The 20114-nt window shown below is 43.6% G+C and overlaps 1 protein-coding gene across 1 annotated transcript in view; it reads right to left on the bottom strand.

Moving 5' to 3' along the window:
• Nucleotides 1–20114, bottom strand: part of WRN (WRN RecQ like helicase) — a 233478-nt gene that overhangs the window by 33195 nt on the left and 180169 nt on the right. The window contains exons 26-31 of the mRNA XM_077274012.1: nt 13719–13794; nt 13565–13641; nt 13067–13145; nt 10197–10309; nt 9791–9905; nt 9375–9506 (exon numbers count right to left, since the gene is read on the bottom strand). Of these exons, the coding sequence (XP_077130127.1) occupies nt 9375–9506; nt 9791–9905; nt 10197–10309; nt 13067–13145; nt 13565–13641; nt 13719–13794 (592 nt within the window). The remainder of the gene's footprint in view (nt 1–9374; nt 9507–9790; nt 9906–10196; nt 10310–13066; nt 13146–13564; nt 13642–13718; nt 13795–20114) is intronic.

The raw sequence follows: 20114 nt of genomic DNA, 5'->3' as shown, positions 1-20114 counted from the left end.
TTCTTGTTTCTTGGTTGGATTGGTAACTATACGATCCACCCTCTGAAATTGTGAACGGGGGATGGCATTTTTGGTAGTTACGGGGTGCAGACTACTGTAATGGAGCAAGCTATTTCGGTCAGTGGACTTTCTATATAGATCTGTACTTATGTTACCATCCTTATCCTTCAACACTAGAGTGTCGAGGAAACTGACCTGATGTTCGTCTTTCGTCATAGTGAATGAGAGACCAGGCCAGGAGGCATTTAATGTTTCAAAAAATGTATCGAGAGTGTCAAGTGGTCCAGTCCATACACAAAAAATATCGTCTATGAACCTCTTCCAGGTGACACAGTGAGTCCTAAAAAGGATGTTGGGGTAGACCACCCCTTCCTCGAACGCGGCCATATACGTGTTTGCATACGGGGGCGCCATGTTGGACCCCATGGCGGTCCCCTGTGCCTGGAGGTAGTAGGTGTCCTCAAATAGAAAGTAGTTCCTGGTGAGAACAGTAGTAAGCAGTTCAAGACATAAATCAATCGTGTTGTGATGTAGTTCAGATGTTGTCAGTAATTGTCTGACACAGTCAATACCTCGGTCATGGGGGATGGACGTGTAGAGGTCCTTCACGTCAAAGGATACCAGAAAGGAGTTAATGGGGACAGTGCCCAATGTCTGTAGTGTTCTGAGAAAGGCCCCGGTGTCAAGTAGATATGACTGAGATTTCTGTGTCAAAGGAGTGAGGACTTTTTCCAAAAAAATGGATAAAGGGGATAGAATGGAGTCTGTCGCTGCGATGATTGGACGGCCAGGTGGGTTGATAAGGCTTTTGTGTACCTTGGGAAGTAGGTAAAGTACAGGCGTCACTGGATTTGTTTTGGTGAGAAAATCTTTGGTTTTAGAATCAATCACTCCCATATCAAGGTATGTGTGAAGTATGGCTGAAATATTGTCACGTGTTTCCCCTGTGGGATCTCTACTCAATTTAATGTAGACTCTGCTATTATTGAGCTGGCGGTGGGCTTCTTTGATATAGTCCGTCCTGTTCATGACTACTATAGCCCCGCCCTTGTCGGCGGGTTTGATAATGATGGATTTATCTTTACATAGGGCCTGTGATGCCTGAAAGTCAAGATTGGATAAATTGGAGGAATAGTGTAACCTACCCCCCTCAGCATCTCGCCTGAGTTGGCTGAATGCTCTGTCTATAAATTCAATAAAGGTTACCACCGCATGTGACCCTCTTGGTGGACGATATGTGCTTTTATTACGAAGACCAAGTTGGTCTATAGAGATATGGGCCTGTCGTGTGGGAGGGGAGACAGTGTGAGTATTGTTTATATTGGAGAAATGTGTCAGTAATCTGATACGGCGGTAGAATCGTTGTAACTCCATATCGAGTTCAAACGTACTCAACTTAGAGTATGGGCAAAATGAGAGTCCTTTCTGTAGGAGATTGTGTTCAGCTATGCTAAGTGTTCTGGAGGAAATATTGATGACTAAGGAGTTAGTACCTGGGAGCGTGTTACTCTGTAGAAATCGGGATTTCTTCCTCCGCTGGCTCCGACGGGGCCTTTTCTTCTTGGATACCGCTTGCGTTGATCTAAAAAATGGCGAGTGGTGTTGATGCGATTGTCTCTTCTGTCTGTGTCCGAACCAGATGTTGATGCTTCGTTTGACGAATATTGATTGAACCTAGGAGGGTCAGAGCGGGAAGTAAGGTTAGTACGCCAATGATATACGCGATTGTTATCGTAATCCTCCAAGTCCCTCTGAAACTTAATCCTCTTTCTGTTCTCAGTGTCCCTCTTGTGTTGTTCAATAACAGTTTGTACTTTAGCTTTAAGGGTACCCAATTCTTCAGCGGTACTAGATGAGGCTAGTTGAGACTCAATATTTTTGATGGTGTCACTGGACTGGGCAATGGCACTTTGTAAATGTTCAACAGTTAATGTCATTAAATCGAACGAGCATTTGTTGAGTATTTGTTCAAACTTTAAGCAGAAGGCGGAGGAGTCGCTGAACAGTGTTGGTCGCAGAGGTACTCTCAGGCCCCTTGGGATGCGATTGACTCTGAGGTATTCGGACAATGTTGCACAGTGTAGTTCCAAATTAATCAGATGTCGAGATTCCCGTTCAAGGTCCCTCCCCCTGGTTTCCCTAGGTGGGACCTTGAGGAAGTCACTAGATAGGTTGGACTTAGAAAGAATAGAATTAGTCTCCTCCTGATTATACGAGAAAACCAGAGAGGACATACTGAACAGCGTGCACACGGAAGGGTGAGTACATGTAATATAGTGTAACGTGGCACAGCTGTGGAGGTGCACAAAGAGGGTTCCCAAACCAGAGACCGTATATAAAATAAACTTTGGCACTCAACTTGTAATGATGTGGAATTTTTAATAGCAGCCACTTGTACAGACGTTTCGGTCACACATTGACCTTCTTCAGTGTACTGCGATAATGTGCAAACAATAAAGTATTTACAATAGTACAAAATCCAAAATTAACAACAAAACAATGAAAAAGATGGAAAAAACAATAAGGAGACTTATATATTGTGCATCTATAGTGATGGATGGGAAGGGGAATGGGGGAATGGCATGGAAAGAAAGAAATGAGGGAAGAATCATACCTTGTCTCTTAGAAACACTTTTTATGTGTGGCTTGAGATCAGGTCCTATATTTGGATCCTAAGGTACAAATGTGTCTGTTTTAGACAGGTGCGGGCTCTGGCACTTTAAATAAATATTTGAAAATGGGACTAACCCATATTAATTATGAATCAGGATACTGCTGTGAAGGACAATGTCCGGGGACGTGTCTCTGTTTATCTAGAAAATGGACTGTATCTACAAAAAACAATATATAAGGACATATTAAAAGCCATTATTGAAGCCTAATCCGTCCACCTCTTCTTTTAGACAGGGGAGTTCTTACTCTGGTCCATCCATTGGGTCCTTATTAATTACCATTATAAAGGGTACGTACATTACCACTATTTGGGTACACCGCACGCACCCCGCCAGTTAATTTATGTGCTATGTTACATCCCTTACAGTTTCTTCCTCTGAAGAGGATATATAGCATATCACCACTCCTATCTGGTGGTGCATTTGGTCAGTATCAATATATCCCTGAGGCTACTGGTCTGTATAAACGAATCCTTTTAATATGTCCTTATATATTGTTTTTTGTAGATACAGTCCATTTTCTAGATAAACAGAGACACGTCCCCGGACATTGTCCTTCACAGCAGTATCCTGATTCATAATTAATATGGGTTAGTCCCATTTTCAAATATTTATTTAAAGTGCCAGAGCCCGCACCTGTCTAAAACAGACACATTTGTACCTTAGGATCCAAATATAGGACCTGATCTCAAGCCACACATAAAAAGTGTTTCTAAGAGACAAGGTATGATTCTTCCCTCATTTCTTTCTTTCCATGCCATTCCCCCATTCCCCTTCCCATCCATCACTATAGATGCACAATATATAAGTCTCCTTATTGTTTTTTCCATCTTTTTCATTGTTTTGTTGTTAATTTTGGATTTTGTACTATTGTAAATACTTTATTGTTTGCACATTATCGCAGTACACTGAAGAAGGTCAATGTGTGACCGAAACGTCTGTACAAGTGGCTGCTATTAAAAATTCCACATCATTACAAGTTGAGTGCCAAAGTTTATTTTATATACGGTCTCTGGTTTGGGAACCCTCTTTGTGCACCTCCACAGCTGTGCCACGTTACACTATATTACATGTACTCACCCTTCCGTGTGCACGCTGTTCAGTATGTCCTCTCTGGTTTTCTCGTATAATCAGGAGGAGACTAATTCTATTCTTTCTAAGTCCAACCTATCTAGTGACTTCCTCAAGGTCCCACCTAGGGAAACCAGGGGGAGGGACCTTGAACGGGAATCTCGACATCTGATTAATTTGGAACTACACTGTGCAACATTGTCCGAATACCTCAGAGTCAATCGCATCCCAAGGGGCCTGAGAGTACCTCTGCGACCAACACTGTTCAGCGACTCCTCCGCCTTCTGCTTAAAGTTTGAACAAATACTCAACAAATGCTCGTTCGATTTAATGACATTAACTGTTGAACATTTACAAAGTGCCATTGCCCAGTCCAGTGACACCATCAAAAATATTGAGTCTCAACTAGCCTCATCTAGTACCGCTGAAGAATTGGGTACCCTTAAAGCTAAAGTACAAACTGTTATTGAACAACACAAGAGGGACACTGAGAACAGAAAGAGGATTAAGTTTCAGAGGGACTTGGAGGATTACGATAACAATCGCGTATATCATTGGCGTACTAACCTTACTTCCCGCTCTGACCCTCCTAGGTTCAATCAATATTCGTCAAACGAAGCATCAACATCTGGTTCGGACACAGACAGAAGAGACAATCGCATCAACACCACTCGCCATTTTTTAGATCAACGCAAGCGGTATCCAAGAAGAAAAGGCCCCGTCGGAGCCAGCGGAGGAAGAAATCCCGATTTCTACAGAGTAACACGCTCCCAGGTACTAACTCCTTAGTCATCAATATTTCCTCCAGAACACTTAGCATAGCTGAACACAATCTCCTACAGAAAGGACTCTCATTTTGCCCATACTCTAAGTTGAGTACGTTTGAACTCGATATGGAGTTACAACGATTCTACCGCCGTATCAGATTACTGACACATTTCTCCAATATAAACAATACTCACACTGTCTCCCCTCCCACACGACAGGCCCATATCTCTATAGACCAACTTGGTCTTCGTAATAAAAGCACATATCGTCCACCAAGAGGGTCACATGCGGTGGAAACCTTTATTGAATTTATAGACAGAGCATTCAGCCAACTCAGGCGAGATGCTGAGGGGGGTAGGTTACACTATTCCTCCAATTTATCCAATCTTGACTTTCAGGCATCACAGGCCCTATGTAAAGATAAATCCATCATTATCAAACCCGCCGACAAGGGCGGGGCTATAGTAGTCATGAACAGGACGGACTATATCAAAGAAGCCCACCGCCAGCTCAATAATAGCAGAGTCTACATTAAATTGAGTAGAGATCCCACAGGGGAAACACGTGACAATATTTCAGCCATACTTCACACATACCTTGATATGGGAGTGATTGATTCTAAAACCAAAGATTTTCTCACCAAAACAAATCCAGTGACGCCTGTACTTTACCTACTTCCCAAGGTACACAAAAGCCTTATCAACCCACCTGGCCGTCCAATCATCGCAGCGACAGACTCCATTCTATCCCCTTTATCCATTTTTTTGGAAAAAGTCCTCACTCCTTTGACACAGAAATCTCAGTCATATCTACTTGACACCGGGGCCTTTCTCAGAACACTACAGACATTGGGCACTGTCCCCATTAACTCCTTTCTGGTATCCTTTGACGTGAAGGACCTCTACACGTCCATCCCCCATGACCGAGGTATTGACTGTGTCAGACAATTACTGACAACATCTGAACTACATCACAACACGATTGATTTATGTCTTGAACTGCTTACTACTGTTCTCACCAGGAACTACTTTCTATTTGAGGACACCTACTACCTCCAGGCACAGGGGACCGCCATGGGGTCCAACATGGCACCCCCGTATGCAAACACGTATATGGCCGCGTTCGAGGAAGGGGTGGTCTACCCCAACATCCTTTTTAGGACTCACTGTGTCACCTGGAAGAGGTTCATAGACGATATTTTTTGTGTATGGACTGGACCACTTGACACTCTCGATACATTTTTTGAAACATTAAATGCCTCCTGGCCTGGTCTCTCATTCACTATGACGAAAGACGAACATCAGGTCAGTTTCCTCGACACTCCAGTGTTGAAGGATAAGGATGGTAACATAAGTACAGATCTATATAGAAAGTCCACTGACCGAAATAGCTTGCTCCATTACAGTAGTCTGCACCCCGTAACTACCAAAAATGCCATCCCCCGTTCACAATTTCAGAGGGTGGATCGTATAGTTACCAATCCAACCAAGAAACAAGAAAGGTTAAATGAGATGTACAATAAATTCAGTGAACGGGGATATCCCCCTAAGATATTACATGATGCCTTACATCCACCAACCAACCCTAAACAACCTGTTACAAATCGCTTACCATTTGTACATACCTACCATCCCTATGTCCATATACTCCATCACAGCATTAGGAAACATTGGAGATTACTACAGGAGGCATATCCGGATATACCGGAATTCCGCAATCACTTCCTTCCCTGTTATAAACGAGCACGCAATATCCGTGACACATTGGTCAAAGCCGACATTGGATCGGGCTCACGTTCTTCCACCCAGAGATTTCTCTCCCAACCCAGGACTGGCACACATCCATGCCTTCATTGCAACCAATGCGGAAATGTCTTAAAGGGAGATCACTTTTATCACCCACATTCGGGCAAGCGATATCTAATCAAAGACTATAGCACCTGTGATACCTCTTTTGTGGTGTATTCTATTAAATGCCCTTGTGGCCTTCTATATATTGGCGAAACTTCTCAACCGATACGGGACCGTATCAGTAAACATAAATCCACAATAAGATGCAAAAATACGTTGCTGCCACTACCCCACCATTTCATTGACGCTGGACATTCTATACCTCAGCTAAAATTCCAGGTAATAGAACATGTCCCAGCACCTCGACGGGGGGCAACCGTATCCAGACCCTCAAAAGAAGAGAGGCCTTTTGGATACATGAACTTGAAACCATAACACCAAGAGGCCTCAACAGGGATTATGATCTCCTGGCCTTCCTATAGACTTTGTGATTAACTTTATATGGTCCATTTACCATGTATATGCCTGTATTTACGCTTTTAAAATATTATATTAACATATAGCTTTGTTTTACAGAGTCATCAGTATTGAAATTGACGGCACGCAAATGTTCACATCCCGATCCTCCTTCCCCCTGGATCCCCAACTTATCCTTATGGTCTCTGTTTTTGTTTTCTATCATTACTCAAAATCCCTCTTCTCCCCTCTTTCCAGGTCTTTCTCTACATTGCAGGTCACATGCACGGGACTTAATAGCAATACCCTCACATATATTATCCCTTTTGTTCAAAAGCTCCTCCCACACTGGGTCAGCCGCATTTGCCAGTCCCTGTGCATTATAAATGAAGGTGGAACGCAGCTCCATGTTGGTTTCCACATCACTGACACGCAGAGCGTCGCCGGCACACACAGTGCGTCACTTCCGGTGACGCACTTCCGGCTTCACGCCGTCCAGCGGTCCCGCCCCCTAGCCATATATTGGCGTCTTCACAGGCATGGCAGGACATCACAGAACCAGCGGTGGACACCGCGTTCTACACCTGCATCCCTGCCTCTCCTGGTAAGACCCACTCATAGCGTCAGTGCTCCTTACTTTAGGTGCCGCCATTATTGAAGCCTAATCCGTCCACCTCTTCTTTTAGACAGGGGAGTTCTTACTCTGGTCCATCCATTGGGTCCTTATTAATTACCATTATAAAGGGTACGTACATTACCACTATTTGGGTACACCGCACGCACCCCGCCAGTTAATTTATGTGCTATGTTACATCCCTTACAGTTTCTTCCTCTGAAGAGGATATATAGCATATCACCACTCCTATCTGGTGGTGCATTTGGTCAGTATCAATATATCCCTGAGGCTACTGGTCTGTATAAACGAATCCTTTTAATATGTCCTTATATATTGTTTTTTGTAGATACAGTCCATTTTCTAGATAAACAGAGACACGTCCCCGGACATTGTCCTTCACAGCAGTATCCTGATTCATAATTAATATGGGTTAGTCCCATTTTCAAATATTTATTTAAAGTGCCAGAGCCCGCACCTGTCTAAAACAGACACATTTGTACCTTAGGATCCAAATATAGGACCTGATCTCAAGCCACACATAAAAAGTGTTTCTAAGAGACAAGGTATGATTCTTCCCTCATTTCTTTCTTTCCATGCCATTCCCCCATTCCCCTTCCCATCCATCACTATAGATGCACAATATATAAGTCTCCTTATTGTTTTTTCCATCTTTTTCATTGTTTTGTTGTTAATTTTGGATTTTGTACTATTGTAAATACTTTATTGTTTGCACATTATCGCAGTACACTGAAGAAGGTCAATGTGTGACCGAAACGTCTGTACAAGTGGCTGCTATTAAAAATTCCACATCATTACAAGTTGAGTGCCAAAGTTTATTTTATATACGGTCTCTGGTTTGGGAACCCTCTTTGTGCACCTCCACAGCTGTGCCACGTTACACTATATTACATGTACCCTCCTCACTGCAGACACCTTCAGCCCCAGGGTGCAGGCAGTGTCCTTCCCCCTCCTCACTGCAGACACCTTCAGCCCCGGGTGCAGGCAGTGTCCTTCCCCCTCCTCACTGCAGACACCTCCAGTCCCGGGTGCAGGCAGTGTCTGCCCCCTCCTCACTGCAGACACCTTCAGCCCCCGGGTGCAGGCAGTGTCCTTCCCCATCCTCACTGCAGACACCTCCAGCCCCGGATGCAGGCAGTGTCCTGCCCCCTCCTCACTGCAAACACCTCCAACCCCGGGTGCAGGCAGTGTCTGCCCCCTCCTCACTGCAGACACCTCCAGTCCCGGGTGCAGGCAGTGTCCTTCCCCCTCCTCACTGCAGACACCTCCAGTCCCGGGTGCAGGCAGTGTCTGCCCCCTCCTCACTGCAGACACCTTCAGCCCCAGGGTGCAGGCAGTGTCCTTCCCCCTCCTCACTGCAGACACCTTCAGCCCCGGGTGCAGGCAGTGTCCTTCCCCCTCCTCACTGCAGACACCTCCAGTCCCAGGTGCAGGCAGTGTCTGCCCCCTCCTCACTGCAGACACCTTCAGCCCCAGGGTGCAGGCAGTGTCCTTCCCCCTCCTCACTGCAGACACCTTCAGCCCCAGGGTGCAGGCAGTGTCCTTCCCCCTCCTCACTGCAGACACCTTCAGCCCCGGGTGCAGGCAGTGTCCTGCCCCCTCCTCACTGCAGACACATCCGTCCCAGGTGCAGGCAGTAGCCTGAGCTCCTACTAAAAGCACCATCCTGTGCACTGTCCTGCTCCTCTCTTGGGGGAAGAAGCTGGTGCACTGCGCTCTGACATCTCTTCTGTAGACAGTCCACACAGCGTGCAATGTGGATTTGTCTGCCTGCACTACTGTGGAGCTCAACTGTGGCAGAAGCTCCCGATGGGCCCCTCAGAGCAAGGGGTCCGGGGAGACCGCACCCTCTGTCCCCTGGTAGCTACGCTACTGGCAAGACTGTATAAATCTATTCCAATTATGCTTGGACGTAAATATGAGATTGGCTTCTTTATCATAGTGCAGAGAATTCTCGTTACCGGAAAAGAATGTCACACTCACCATGGACAACCGCTGTTCTTGAAACAAGGAGTAGGTAGTACGAGGAGACTCTGGGAGTGCCAGGCACACTGAGCTTTTGGGAACAGCCACAATGGTTGGTAAATTTGGACAAGAAACATTAAGTGAACCAGCCTGAAAGTAAACATATATAAAGTTTATTCAAGAATTAATGGTCATTGGACTGACTAGTCAAGTGGGACATCAATTTAGTCAACACTAATTTAAAGGGCGTTATAAACCTTCACTGACCTTTTAGAAATTTTGGATTAATTATGCATGAGAATAGAATAGAGGTGAATTAATGGCAGACTGTCTGTCAGTATGAAGTTTGGAAGTAATCCCCCTACTAGTAAATGTTATGTGAAGTGAGAGGAACAATGCACAACAAAAATCATAAATATATAAATGTCCAATACCTTCAAAGAGTTGGCGAGGCAGAATTCCTTCACAACCTCCACAAGGGGTGCAAGCATATTAGCCTTTGCCTCTGACACGCCATCAAGTTGTTTCATATTCTCAATTGTAGTAGGCCTAAACATTATTTAGAAATAACACAGAATGATTTGTATAGGAATAATGTAACACAACGAGAATATTTATTCCCTTAACTTGGCTCAAAGCATTTTTTCTCATTTACCCAAGCAAGTCCTTACTACTAGTGACGAGCAAACGTGCATACAAACATTTAGGGTAAAAAAAAACAAAAAAACAATTGGTTTTTGGTCAACAAGTGTTTTTTTTTACTGATTCAGTTACTTCATCATATGTCAGAAACATCTGAATATAAATTCTGAAAATAATTTAAAAAATAAAAAAACTTACCTAATTTTAGCCATATCCACAAGCACCTTGTTTGTAGCTAATACAGCTGGTGGGATATCCTTCTCACTGGCTATTTTTTGCCTAGCTGCTATAAGTTTTCCATACAATATAGTCTGCGAGGGTAGAAAAAAAGATTATACTTATTTTTAATTTAACTTTTTTTTTTTTTCAATTACTATTTTAATTTTTATTATTTTTTTTTTAACAGTTTTAGCAGTAATCTTTCTTGTGCGCAAAAACAGTCTGCTCTTCATCAGTGTGTTGGATCAGATTTTTATCGGTCTTTTGTCAGTTTTTACCAGTTTTACCAAAACCGTGAGAGTTTTTCTCAGAGTGATAGCAGAGATCTGACTGAGGACACCGCAGTTCAGCCCTGCAGGGAACGCAGCCTGAGTGACCGGAGGTAACCTCTATGACATTACCGTTCGCAGCAGTTCAGTCAACAGTGGTTCTCAGTCTGGACGGTCGCATCTTGGCACCGTCCAGGTTGAAAATGGTTTATCCCCCAGACATGAATTATGGCGTGGGACAAACCGATGGATAGGTGAGGGATATTGTTGTTTTTTATTTTTGTTTTATTACAGGAGACGAGGGCTTCAGTAGAATTTGGCATTAGATGAGTATAACTGTGTTTGTTATTGCTAAATAAAAAAGTAAAAGTGTGTTTTGTTTTTTTTCAAATAAAATACTTTATTCTCACTGTGTGTTTATTTACCATACAACTATAGGATTAGTAATGGATAGGTGTCTTATTGATGCCTCTCCATTATTAATCCATGGGCTTGATGTCACCGGACAATACAAAGTGACATCAACCCCACGAATATTAACCCCTCTTTCCACTGCTACAGGGCAAGTGGGAAGAGCCGAGCAAAGCGCCAGAATTGGCGCATCAAATAAATGGGCCTTTTCTGGGTGGCTTCAGGCTGCAATGTTTAGGTTGGGGGGCAATATCCATGGTCCCTTACCAGCCTGAGAATACCAGCGTCCAGCTGTCTGCTTTAGCAAGGCTGGTTGTCAAAAATAGGAGGACCCCACACCGTTTTTTAAAATTATTTATTTACAGCGCAGGAGGCGGCTAATAAATACTTCCATCAGCCGCTCCTTCTCTCGCCGTTATTAGCGGCAGCAGGCGTCTGATGACAGGAGCAGTAGTCCCTTCAGCTGACACCAGTGACAGGTGGTAAACTTTATATCTCTGATCACAGCTGATCACTCACGCTGTTTTTTGACTGCGTGGGAACAGCGGCTCTCTGACCGGCGGGGATGTTTTCACCACTGCTCAGAAGCGGTGTTTTCCGCAGCTGAACCCCAACAGTAACACGGACTTCCTGGTGAAATCATTGTTTGGTGTCCGTGCCCGAACAGTATGTTTTCGGTAAGGACGCGATCTTTACTGTTCGGGTTTGCACATCTCTATTTATAATCACTTTTTCTTTTAAAGAAGTCCTCTCTTGGAAGTTTTTGTTTCCACTAAATGTGTGGGTATGTGCATGTAGTACAATGCTAATGTATTAACATACTCCCCTTCTCTGGGATCCACCGCCATTATGCTCCTCTTCTCAGTGATGTCACTGATCTTCAGACTCTCCAGATCACACTGTGCTCTATGGGTAAGCCAGAAATCTTTTTTACAATGTAAGCCTACAGACCCTTGCTCTGAAGCTCCATAGGTTTACATTGTCACTTCTGGATCACACAGAGCACAGCGTGTTCTGGAGAATCTGCAGTGCAGTGACGTCACTGAGAAGAGGAGAAGAACGGTTCTTGATCCCAGAGAAGGTGGCAGTAGGCAAGTATATTAATAAACTTACACTACATATACACAGATTTAGTGAAAGAGAAAAAAAAAACTTTATGGGAGTGCTTCTTTAAACTAATTTATTGAGTTCGGAATTTTTACTAAAGCATACAAATTTAAAAGCTTGGACATCAGGTTTATCATACAAAAAGTAAATAAACTGTGTAATGAAAATTTAAATTGCACATAAAACAATAAAGTTTAAAAGTAGAAGAAAAATTAAGTAAAAGCGGGAAAAACGAGGATGTGTAGAAAAGGGAAAAGGACATGGTGGATGCAGAAACAATATCAAATCATAGGCTAATAATTGACAGGTGTGGATAAGCATGGGTTTGTATTTGGTTAGAATTCCAATAAGTTTTCTCCATGGGTTATAAAATTGAAACATTAAAGTAAAAAGAGACGATTTTGGGATGTAGTAAGCTTTCTTATAGATATCTATTGAGGAATGAGGAGGGCCTAGCCTTAACAGCATAGGGTAAGGATGCACAGGGCTTAGCTATTGCAAATATCTCCTGCATTATCCTGTTGATTCAAAACAAGGGATCATTACAGTGTGTTGTGCTCTTTTCCCCACAACCATCTGTTGATTGCCGAATCTATGTACTTACTACTTATTCTGGCAGAGATCAGACCCGAGACCGAGGCCTATCTAATATGGTAAATTATAGCGGTTCACTTTTTCTACACCTAACCAACTGCCCAAAACATCTGATGATTATAAAATTAACAATTTACCATCTTCTAATGACCTGGAGGTAAAGATAAATGACACCAAGGAAGAACCAAGGGGTTATAGCCACAGAGCTCGCACGCCATCTGATCCACGACATTGCACAGGAAGTATGTGCTTTACCCCTCTCAATCCCAAAAGATTCTGCTACTCAAGAAACCACCCAAAAAGATGGCTTATCTGCAATCACTGCCAATAACAAGACGCTTGATACTCTATTGAAGAAACCATACAATATGGCATGGACCAAACCATACTCAAGGAAGGAGAATTTTAATGCACTTAGGCAGGTCCGCCACGCAATGATAGCAGCTATTGGCTTATATCATATCTTACCTGCAGCTCCATTTCTCTTTGAGACACAGCTGGTTCTTGTGGTTTGGATGGTTTGCGCGGTGAAATTAATCTCAAAATGCTTAAATAAAGAAATCAATATAGAAAATTAACACTGTTTATTTTGCTTTGCATGCAAAACATTTAAAACATAAGCTTTCCAACTTAAATCAAACTAAATAAACAGTTTACAGAGAGTTGAGCATTTTTAATATACATGATAAAATCATAGTGCTGTTGGAGGAGACAGCTGATGGCCTAACATTATAGTTGAGCAAAAAGATTTGCAAGACCCTGGTTCAATAGTTACGACTGTAGTGGGGCTGACTGAATTGAATTGAATCCTGTGAACCATCCATAACCTGCCAGGATCCTCTGTCACCCCCAGCCGGGGATACCGATAGGTAGGAGGAGGATCGCGTCCGGCGGACATAGACCATCGTTATTGTATTTTAATTTAACCTTCAACTAGGTAAATATTTGATGCTCACTGAGTAATACCTGGTTGAGGGGATTTCCGAAGTTTTTGAAATCTTCCCAGGTTCGTCATGTGAAAACTTGTCTCTCAGTGAGATTTTCTGTAAATAAAAATGAACTGATAGAAATATTGCCACCAAGACTAATTAACAGAAATGTGAAAAGACAAAAAACTAACCTCAACAGAAGCTTCAGGCTTCTTTGATCCTACATCTGGCAGCAGCTGCCTAACCATTGGAGAACGTGGCTGCAAACTATAGGACAATAGAGAAGTCAAGAATGCAATTCATCCTATCAAGTCTCCAGCTATTCATCTTTTACAGTCCCTCCTTGAGCCCTTACTCTGCTTCTAAAAAGCTTTTTTATTCTTGGGTTGATCTGCAGTAGAGGGTATTGGGGGGTGATTCTACTGCTAGGACCTCATTAATTCATGCAAAAAAGACTAGACTATGGTTGGAACACAGACTATGGTTAGATAACTTGTTTAAGTGGTATAGCCATCTATATATATAATTGCCTAAGGGGTACTTCCTTCTGTTTGTCTGTAACTTCCGTAACGGAAATTCTGGGTTGCTGATTGGTCGCGGCCGGCCGGGACCAATCAGCGAGATTGGGGAGGGAGTTAAAAACCACTTCACTTTTTTACTATTGATGCTGCCTATGCAGCATCAATAGTAAAATCATAGAATGTTAAAATAAAAAAAACCCAAAACATTATATTCTCACCTTCCGAAGTCCTCCGCAGCCTTTCCCGCTCCTCGCACTCCGGTCCCAGGAATGCATTGCAGCAATGACTCGAGATCACGTAGCGGTCTCGCGAGATGATCACGTAGCGGTCTAGCGAGACCGCTACATGATCACGGGTTATTGCCGAAAGGCATTACTGGGAACGGAGTGTCGCGAGGAGCATCGGTAAAGTCCTGGGCTGGATCCGGGGGCCGACGGAAGGTGAGCATATAACTATTTTTCATTTTAATTGTTTTTTTTTAACAGGGATATGGTGCCCACATTGCTATATACTATGTGGGCTGTGTTATGTACTAGCTGGCCTGTGTTATATACTACGTGGGCTGTGCTATATACTACGTACCTGTGCAATATACTACGTGCCTGTGCTATATACTACGTGGGCTGTGCAATATACTACGTGCCTGTGCAATATAGTACGTGGCTGTGTTATATACTACGTGGGCTGTGCAATATACTACGTGCCTGTGCTATATACTACGTGGCTGTGTTATATACTGCGTGGGCCGTTATATACTACGTGGCTGTGTTATATACTGCGTGGGCCGTTATATACTACGTGGCTGTGTTATATACTGCGTGGGCCGTTATATACTACGTGGCTGTGTTATATACTGCGTGGGCTGTGTTATATACTGCGTGGGCTGTGTTATATACTGCGTGGGCCGTTATATACTACGTGGCTGTGTTATATACTGCGTGGGCTGGGTTATATACTGCGTGGGCTGTGTTATATACTGCGTGGGCTGTGTTATATACTGCGTGGGCTGTGTTATATACTGCGTGGGCTGTGTTATATACTGCGTGGGCTGTGTTATATACTGCGTGGGCTGTGTTATATACTGCGTGGGCTGTGTTATATACTGCGTGGGCTGTGTTATATACTGCGTGGGCTGTGTTATATACTGCGTGGGCTGTGTTATATACTGCGTGGGCTGTGTTATATACTGCGTGGGCTGTGTTATATACTGCGTGGGCTGTGTTATATACTGCGTGGGCTGTGTTATATACTGCGTGGGCTGTGTTATATACTGCGTGGGCTGTGTTATATACTGCGTGGGCTGTGTTATATACTGCGTGGGCTGTGTTATATACTAAGTGGGCTGAGTTATATACTGCGTGGGCTGTTTTATATACTGCGTGGGCTGTGTTATATACTGCGTGGGCTGTGTTATATACTGCGTGGGCTGTGTTATATACTGCGTGGGCTGTGTTATATACTGCGTGGGCTGTGTTATATACTGCGTGGGCTGTGTTATATACTGCGTGGGCTGTGTTATATACTGCGTGGGCTGTGCAATATACTGCGTAGCTATGCTATATGCTACGTGGGCTGTTATATACTACGTGGCTCTGCAATATACTATGTGGCTGTGCTATATACTACGTGGCTGTGTTATATACTACGTAGCTGTGCTATACACTACGTGGCTGTGCATTCTAGAATACCCGATGCGTTAGAATCGGGCCACCATCTAGTCAAAGAATAAAGGTCAAAACATACAGTCATACTAATTCTAATGATCATAACAGTTCCCCATTTTCTGGTTAGTTATAAATAAAATATATATTTCACTGACTTTTTAATCCTTTCTGCAAAAATCAGGAATTGCTTTTTTTTTTTTTTAAATTTGTTAACAACCCTTCTCTATTTGTTCATGTTTAATGCAATTCAATGAATTCAGAATTGCAATGCTATATGTCATAGAAAATATTAAAGTCTCTGAAGCCAATAGTGAAGGGGCATTCACCCCCTTCCCTCCTCCCCCTCTCTTTTGTAGGACAGGAGCAGGAAGAAAAAATAAACACAGCTGACAGTTTAAGGCTGTGTGCACACGTTCCGGATTTTTCGCTATAAAAACTTAATAAAACCGCGAAAAAACACATCCATTAAGCATCCTATTAATAGAATGCAATCCGCAATTTTTGTGCACATGTTGTGTTTTTTTCTATGAAAAAAAGCATCGCGGTAAAAAACGCAGTATGTTCATTAATTTTGCGGATTTTTCGCAGATTTCCCGCTATTTAATGCATTGGGAAGCTCCGGAAAAAAACACGAAAAATCCACACAAAAAACACGAAAAAAAACACATGCGGATTTCCTGCAGAAAAAGTCAGGTTTTGTTCAGGAAATTTCTGCAAAGAATCCTAACGTGTGCACATAGCCTTTATCTCCTAGACTCAGATTAGTACAATGGAAATGGAGCAGGAAATCTTAATTAAAATGCAGGAGCTCCCTATAGGACAAAATACACCAGCAGTACCCCTGAGGATGCTTTAGTGTGTAGACAAAGAGTTATAGTTTCATGACACTGTGGTTTACTGTAAGGGAAACTCTACAATAGCTAGCCTAGACGTATGTCTCCAAAAAATAATTATCAATATGGGAATTTGTATAAATCAGATAGTGATGAGACATACGTCTTCAACCTCAGGGCAAATAGGGGAAGAATATGCATGTTTCTTCATAACCGTAACACCTGTATAAACAACTGGTGGTGGCAGCGAGTAGTCTGGGGTTATCGTGGAGCTTGCAGTATCTGTATCAGGGGTATATAAATATATACACACACACACACACGTGCTTCTCACAAAATTAGAATATCATTAAAAAGTTAATTTATAAACACAAAAAGTGAAACTCATATCATATAGAGTCATTACAAACAGAGCGATCAATTTCAAGTGTTAATTTCTGTTAGGTCACTGAGCCTGTTTCAGTAGGAAGACCGCTGACTTGACAGAGGTCTAGAAGTCATTGACTCACCCCACAAGGAGAGTATGCCACAAAAGGCCATTGCTAAAGAAGCTGGCTGTTCACAGAGTGCTGTATCCAAGCATATTAATGGAAAGTTGAGTGGAAGAAAAAACAGTGTGGTAGAAAAAGGTGCACAAGCAACTGGGAGAACCCCAGCCTTGAAAGGATTGTTATGAAAAGGCCATTCAAAAATTTAGGGGAGATTCACAAGGAGTGGACTGCTGCTGGAGTCATTGCTTCAAGAGCCAACACACACAGACGTATCCAGGACATGGGCTACAAGTGTCATATTCCTTGTGTCAACCCACTCATGACCAATACACAACGACAGAAGCGTCTTACCTGGGCCAAGGAGAAAAAGAACTGGACTGTTGCTCAATGGTCCAAGGTGTTGTTTTCAGATGAAAGCAAATTTTGCATTTCATTTGGAAATCAAGGTCCCAGAATCTGGAGGAAGAGTGGATAGGTACACAATCCAAGCTGCTCGAGGTCTTAGTGTGAAGTTTCCACAATCAGTGATGGTTTGGGGAACCAAGTCATCTGCAGGGGTAGGTCCACTGTGTTTTATCACAGTCAGCACAGCCGTCTATCAGGAAATTTTAGAGCACTTAATGCTTCCCTCTGCTGACAAGCTTTTTGGAGATGGAAATTTCATTCTGCAGCAGGACTTGGCACCTGTCCACACCACTGCCAAAAGTACCAATATCTGGTTTAAAAACAACAGTATCACTGTGCTTGATTGGCCAGCAAACTCGCCTGACCTTAACCCCATAGAGAATCTATGGGATATTGTCAAGAGGAAGATGAGAGACACCAGACCCAACAATGCAGACGAGCTGAAGGCTTAGATCAATGTAACCTGGGCTTTAATAACACCTCAGCAGTGCCACAGGCTGATCGCCTCCATGCAGTAATTGAGGCAAAAAGAGCCCCGACCAAGTATTGAGTGCATTTACTGAACATACATTTCAGTAGGCCAACATTTTAGATTTTAAAATAATTTTTCAAGATGGTGCTATCAAGTATTCTAATTTACTAAACTCCTGGCTAAGATGTTGGCTAACCGCCTTAATAAGGTAGTAACGACAGTAATACACTGACCAATAGTTCCACAGCAAACAATCTTAGACGGCTGTTTCTTAACATGCAGGCAAGAGTGGATAATGTGGGTCAGAGGGTCGTGGTATCTTTAGACGCCGCCAAGGCGTTTGACAGCGTGGAGTGGAGGTACCTGTGGGCAGTAATGAGGACAATGGGTTTTGGTGAGACGTTTATAAGTTGGGTGCAGCTGTTGTACGCATCTCCGAAAGCTAAAGTGCGTGTGAATGGCTTTTTGTCTGGGGACTTTCCGTTGTACAGGGGAACGCAGCAGGGTTGCCCTTTGTCCCCTCTGTTTGCGATCGCAATAGAGCCTTTGGCGGCGGCAATACGGGGGGACAAGGATATAAAGGGTTATAAATATGGAAGCCAGGAGGAGAAGGTGGCCCTTTACGTGGATGATGTGTTACTGTTCCGAGGAGATGCACAGGAGTCTTTGAGGGTTGTTATGCATAGCATTACTAAATTTGGGACTATTTCAGGACTATCCATTAATTGGGACAAGTAAGTGTTACTCCCCTTGGACGTGGTGGTTCCTCTGACACTTGACCCTGCGATTCCTTTACGGGTGTTTACAGAGTTTAAATACTTGGGCATTGTGATTTCGGCCAAGATTGAGGACTACGAGTGGCTCAATTTGACTCCTTTGCTTGGGAGATTTCAGCAGAAGATTGGGGCCTGGAAGAGGTTGTTCCTGTCGGCTGCAGGTAGACTTAATTTGATTAAAATTTTACTCATGCCTCAACTCCTCTACATGCTCCATAATGCTCCGGTGTGGTTGGCAGAAAATACATCTTAAAGGATCAACTCTCTTTTTAGAGATCTGATTTGGAAGGGTGGACGGGCACGCATTAACTGGAACATATGCAAAAATCAAAAGATGAGGGAGGTTAAGCGGTCCCTAACCCATGGATCTATTATGTAGCGTCCCAATGCCAGCATATTGTGGGTTGGGGAGAACCTAGACAAAGTACATCAGCTGGGATAATCACTGAATATATGGTGGGGAAGGGTACATTGTTAGCCAGTTTAGAGGCAGGGACGTTTAGACTGAACCCTAAAAAATGTCCAACTATAGCTATGATGGGGAAAATCTGGCAGAAAATCAAGCAGTGGAGAGGTATAACTGAGTTTACGTGTTACACGCCGATCTGGTTTCATCCTAGAATGGTGGAGCTGATGCGATTGTAAGGGATCATAAGGAACGTGGTCATGGGAAGCTGACCAGTGTCACGACGGACATTGACATGGCCAGTGGTAGCTGCTCTATTATCAACACGGCTTCTGAGGTAACTGGGGAGGATGGGGAGAAGCACAGGATCATAAGGAAGGTGGTCCCATGAAGCTGACCAGTGTTACGACGGATAGTGACATGGCTAGTGGTAGCTGCCTCATAATTAGCACGGGTCCTGCGATAACAGCTTGTCCGAGGGGTCGGAAGGTATTTCCCACAAACGAGCAGGGAGAGGGCAATGTGTGTCTGTGTGTCCCATCGTCTGTCAGGATGATGGAAAAGAGGTACGCATAGACTGTTAGAGGGCTGGGAGCATAATATTCCCAGACGGTCAGGGTGGTGGGCAGGTGTGTCTACCAGCCTGTCAGAAAAATAGGAAAATGTTGATATCCCCTGGTAAGACAGCCTATCTAGTTGCTGTCACCTATGACCTGAGAGAGCCCAGGTAGCACCCTGCATTCTGGACCCTCATCATCCAGAGGGATAACAGGAGCAGTTACTGACCCACAAAAGATCCCAGTGGGTTCCTGTTAGGTTGAGGCCTTAGTGTCACTTCTGGCTATCCCTAGCCAGGAGTCTCAGACCTGTCCGGCAGCACTGAGTAACCCGCTGGAGAAGCCCATCTCCGAATCCCTCAAGGAGAGTGTACTGTGGGTTCTAGGAAGAGTGGACCGTAAGGTAGTTAAGGTAGGCTTGTGGAGATCTATGTATCCGCCCCCACGCTATGTCAAAAAGAG

The sequence above is a fragment of the Ranitomeya variabilis genome, chromosome 1, assembly GCF_051348905.1.
Source record: "Ranitomeya variabilis isolate aRanVar5 chromosome 1, aRanVar5.hap1, whole genome shotgun sequence".
Lineage (NCBI taxonomy): Eukaryota > Metazoa > Chordata > Amphibia > Anura > Dendrobatidae > Ranitomeya > Ranitomeya variabilis.
The sequence above is the reverse complement of the archived record's forward strand: the minus strand, read 5'-3'. Positions and strand labels throughout refer to the sequence as shown.